Raw genomic sequence first — 5643 nt, forward strand, 5'->3', positions numbered from 1 at the left:
AAGAAATAACATTTTGAACAAAAAGCTGAAAAAAAGACTATGAATTGGATTCAGAATGATAAACAAAACGTAGATAGAGTCGCTCAACACCCCAAAGCTTGACAGTCATTATTACCTCTTCATTGGTTGACATTTTATTCCATAACGTTATACAGTTTTGATGCTGTTTTATGTCTGATGATCGTGCTAGATTACATGTGGAAACATCTGTTGTTTCGGTTTCTTCTTCACTTGTGGTTTTTTGGAAATTCTGTACAGAAGATGTGAACTAGTGCCCCCTACTGTATAACAATGAAAACACGGATTCTAGGAGCACAAGTATAGCTGAAATATATTTAGGCTTTTTCTAAGTATAAGTCAAGTATACTTAAATGTAATTTTAAGTATATTTCTGAGAAGTACATAAAGCCCATTTCTGAGAAGTACATAAAAAGTAAATTAAAAGTATACTTTCCTATTTTTTAGTTTATAAGAAGTATACTAATAGCACACTTGAATAAACTTCTTTTTCGTAAGGGTTCAATGAATAATTTCCTAAAATAATAATAATATTAATACTTTTTGGCAATATTTACTAAATCAGCAATTAGGAATCTTTAGAGAAAACACACTAAAGGCATAAAAGTACAAATTATGTGACAGTTTTACACAACCCGTTCTCATCAATCTGCGTATAAACGGGTTGGTTTTATATGATGAATAAAATTAAACTAAAGTTATTCACTGTAAATAGTGTCCATATATATGTAAGGAATAATTGACGATGGGCCGTTGAATTATTAGAAAAATAATGCACACCCGAGGTGGTTACACAGGTTACACAGTACAGGTGGTTCAATTATTCCGCTTATACTACGGTTACCACACCTCAAGACATCGATCAGATGATATATTTAAAGGGATGCGTCCGGTTTTTGTACTTAAATCGCTATTCTGAGTAGGATTATTTCTTCCGCATCTCATCCAACGCCTCTTTTGCTAATCTACATTATGTAGATTAAGAATGAAATGTAGAATATATTGAATGAAAATTAAAAGCACACAGGACTCAAAAAGAACAGACTAAAGAATAACTGTTCATCTGAGGACTGATTCAAACACTGATCCAAGATGGGAAGCGTTTGTTTCGACATGTGCCATTGAGTTTGTTGCTTAACTGACCCTGAGCGTTGCTACAGTAGCTATTGTACTGAAAGGTCAGGTCGGTTGCGTCACATTGCATGGATTCCACAGGGGATTGAATAGAGCCCTGGTCACAACACAGTGGACCTGGCTACACCCAAAGCATTTAAGATTAGAAATACCAAGAACTAGAAGCTACATAGAACAATATGATACAATAAAAGGAACAATACAATGGACTAAACTGTGCACAATGGCAAAGATGTAATCTTCACCTCATTGAAATACGATTTATTCTGGCCATAGACTAAAATAAGTGAGCATACTAACAAAAATACTACTGAGCAGAAGACTTATGTGCTCCCAGCACAGATGTCTGTATTTCCCATCAGTAGTTGATACTGCTCCAGGGTTTAGTTTCCACTAAAGGCTTTGCATCACAAGACTTACAGACAGTGGGAATTCACTGCAGGCCATGATATGTCTCCTATTATTTTACTGGTTTAGACACTAACATAGTTGCATAAGTGTCTAAAGTTCTTAAAATGACTTGAGTTGCCTACATTTCTCCTCAGGGATCAATAAATGTACGTCTTTTTATCTAATGTTCTCCTCAGAGGTAATGGTTTTAGGAGAAATATGGCTATTAGGACACAATAAAAAGCCAAATTCATTTGCAAGTCTGAGCTAGTAACCAGGCTATTTATTAACATTTTAACAAACACATTCCCCAATTTTTCTATTTGTGGTTTGGGATCATGGTGCTTTAATGCTGCTCAGGGACAAAGAAAATCCAGAGTTTCCTCTTAAACTACCAGTGGGTCGATTTCAAGAGGAAGGTTCTTACCGCACTAGAGAAATCACTCACAGACCCACTGCTGTGATTGCATGAGCCAGCAGATTTGTTTTCTACCAGAATAAATGAAAATGTCTCAGAAGGGGGAAGGAAAACAGGGAAATGTGAGGGTGGTTCAAACCTAACTGAACAACCATCTCTTCTGAGGACTGTTTATTATTCCTTTGGAAATGTTAAACTGCATGATTCAGAAGAGGATAAAGAAAGGAAAATATGTAGGATACAAGCCAGTTTTTGCAGATTTGGCCAGCTTTGAGGATATATTGTCTGTTTTTGACATTTTCACTTTGTCATTCCATACAGGAAATGGTGAAAAAAAGGGGAACCATATCCAAAAGTCACTTGCCATATATGGAACGATGGATTTTCCAGGTCTTAAGGCCCGTTCCCGCCAAAAACAAAAACTACATGACAACTATATTAGGATGATAATGTATGTTTACTGTGCACATCTGCAATTACATTCTCAAACACGAATTAAAGTCAGACTGATTTTGACTGGCTGCCAGTGTTTTATCATTCTGAAAAAAACGTGCTCTGGAAGTGATTCTAAGGATACTGTTCCTCTGTGAAGGCCGAGTTATTTTATAGTTGCTCCTAGAGTTAGATTGATTTTTTTAAAAATGTATACTGTTTTTGGTGTGGATTGGCCTTTAAAGCAGCAAACAGAATGCCAGTTGAGTAAATATTCATTGTGTCAGCAGAGTTAAATTAAGCACATAGCAATTTCTGTTCATTTACACTTTGCTTCAATTAATTGGGTCAATTACATATGTGTCCACAATAAAGAATTAAAAAAAAAAATGTTACAAGTTCTTAAGGATGTATTCATGTTGGTTCATATGGTTTTGAAAAAAAAAAAAACATTTTTAAGAAAAGTTTAAATGTAATGTCTCAAAATGTTATGTGGTGTAACTATCAAGTAAAATGAAACATATTTTCCTTACACATTGAATAAATCTTAATTATTTTTAGGGGAAAAGTTTTTTAAATATATTTTTCAAGGTAAAAAGTATTATTTAAAATATGAATTATTAATTCATAAATGCCATTAAGCTTTTGGGAAGTCTCTTGACAAACAGACATGAGGGTACGCTGGGGTCTTCTCTCAATGACATTATTTCCTGTTTTTATGTTGTTGTTTTTTTCCCTGCATGCTGTTTGCACCACATAACTTTTATCTGGTGGACAAACGTTTTTCAAATATTGATTAGAAAGCAGCGAAGCAGTTTTAAGAAATAATAATAAAAGACTATGACAAACTATAAGATTTACATTTCATTCTTTGAGAAAAGATGTATTCAAGTTGCTGTATGAATTTTTTATGTATTTTTTTAATAATATTATTCCTTCACTTCTGTCACAGCACTGTTTCAGTGTTTCGCCACAGCAACTGAACAGCTGCGTCATGCAGACGATATACATTCACAACATATGGAGCTCCCACTTCATTACCATATGGACAAAAATACAGACTTGGGTATCTGCTATTTCCTCCTTTTAACAGATATCAGTCTTGCTGTGGCACACGTTGCACTTGTACCCTCACACAGAAACGCATACACACGCCAAAGGCACTGGCTGACCTTTTAACTGGACATTTGTAGTAGGACACGGCTGTGGCCTAGGAGACAGCATTCCAGGTTTAAGTCCCTGAACCCCATAAACCCAAACCCATGTTCTGCTCATTAGACCGACCAACAGCCAGTGAAAGAAGAGCGAGAACGGGATGGTGGGAGGGGAGGGCGGTCTCACAAAAACAGAGGCGCTTGTCAGGATTATCAAAGGCCCCCCATACAAGAGGAGAATGTTTGGAGGCGGCTAACAGAGAGACATAATGTGGCTATTTATCCCTCATGTGACTCAGTGCATAAATTAGACAGAATACAGAGGGGACAGACCATCAGCAGGCACCATGAATGAGAGCTTCAACAATGTCGGTCTTTCTTCAGCACAAACGGGTGTTGTCATTTTTCATATTCCAACTATAATTGGTAAACAGAGCATGGAGTGAGAACCCCAGAACAGCAGTGCCTTTCAGATGCCAAGACCCAGATCTAAAATACACATAATAAGAACAAACTGTTTTGTGCCTAGAGAGAATCCATTCAATTTGTGCTCTGAAGCAGGTCTAAGGGATTTAAAGAGCTGTGATTGATTATGTAGCAGGTGGTCAGTAGTGCTGCACATTACGCACAAGGTGCATTTGATTAGTGAGGTAACCATGAACTTCTGCACCTCTTCTTCCAGCTGTTCCATAGCTGATGTGAACATTTCCTAAATTTATAGATGAGTTTTCCTGACATTCCTCTGCCATGTTTGCATAGCTTCTGAAGGGGGGAAAAAACAACAGGATGTTGGGACCTCAGGTTTTCCCAGTCACTGGAAAACATCTTGTCACAGTGTGTCTTGTCACATTGAGTTGCGAACACTTGTCTGTCAACTATTTGGAAGCAGTTTGAAATATGTTGCTGCAAACTCAATGTCTGAATGACATTAAAAGGCACAGTTGGTGCTTATTATCTGCACCAGGTACAATCACTATAATCTGATTATGAGCTTGAGCAATTTACCAGCCTACTTAAATAGGTATCAACAGAGAAAGGCATGTTTGCTTACGGACAGTATACCAGATACACTGCTTACATATTCAACTGCAAACTGAAAGGGAGACAACACTAATACGATCTTCCTAACAATGCTGTGTTACCTCTTTCCTTTTCTGAAAAGTAAAAGCTTGCCTAAAATGAAAATTCTATCATCATCATTTACTTGTTTCAACGCCACATTTTTCTACTGTGGAGCACAACAGGAGATGTTAGAATGACATTCACTTTAAATGCATGGAGAAAAGAAGCAATGAAAATGAATGGTGACTGAAGCTGTCATTCTTCCTAACATCTTCTTTTGTGAGAGAAAGTTATTCAGGTTTGGAACAACATGAGAGTAGGTAAGTTGTTACAAACACTACATTGTTCTGTGAGCTAATCCTTTAATATATTTAAGTTTACTTAATAAAAACTCTCAGCTCTTTCTCTCAGTGAGTGGGAACTTGTTGAATCAAAACAGTTCAATCACATAGCGGCAGAAACAAACATTCATTCTCTCTACTTAGTGGTCGTACTTGCACTTCACACACACTTTTCAAAGTCGTCTCCTCGACCTCACTTAAAACGACAAAGCAATGACTTACCCATGTTTGAGACTAAGCTTGACAACGCTGAAAAAGTCCACAGTTCAAGAGTTTGACACTGAAGGCTGGTAGCGCGACCGGCAGTATATTAATAAGGTGACGTCACAATCACTAACGGGCGGAGAAAACGTATCAATGACAAGTTGTTTGATAAATTTCATGAACTAAAAATACATTTTAGCATGTAAAAGCTCATTTATTATTATATTATATTTTTCTGTTTTATAAATAATATTACTTCGTTTATGGAATCTTTTAAATATATTAATAAATAATATATTAATTAAATGGTATAACAATATTAAAATGCTAATAATAATATAATAATAATAATAACAAAAATAATAATAATGCAGTTTTATTGCTGGATTACACGGAATAGGAAACCAAATAACTAAATAAATAAATACATATATTCCCGTGCATTAATAAAGTGTGCGAGGAGATAGCCTAATTAACTACATTATATATA

The 5643-nt window shown here is 35.9% G+C and overlaps 1 protein-coding gene across 1 annotated transcript in view; it reads right to left on the reverse strand.

The window, feature by feature from the left end:
- gpm6ab (glycoprotein M6Ab) overlaps positions 1-5241 on the reverse strand; it is a 67211-nt gene extending 61970 nt beyond the window's left edge. Inside the window, exon 1 of the mRNA XM_016463683.1 lies at positions 5172-5241. Within this exon, the coding sequence (XP_016319169.1) occupies positions 5172-5175 (4 nt within the window). The 5' untranslated portion in view covers positions 5176-5241. The remainder of the gene's footprint in view (positions 1-5171) is intronic.
- Positions 5242-5643: the final 402 nt, after the last annotated feature.

This window comes from Sinocyclocheilus anshuiensis, unplaced genomic scaffold (assembly GCF_001515605.1).
Source record: "Sinocyclocheilus anshuiensis isolate Anshui unplaced genomic scaffold, SAMN03320099.WGS_v1.1 scaffold145, whole genome shotgun sequence".
Classification (NCBI taxonomy): Eukaryota; Metazoa; Chordata; class Actinopteri; order Cypriniformes; family Cyprinidae; genus Sinocyclocheilus; species Sinocyclocheilus anshuiensis.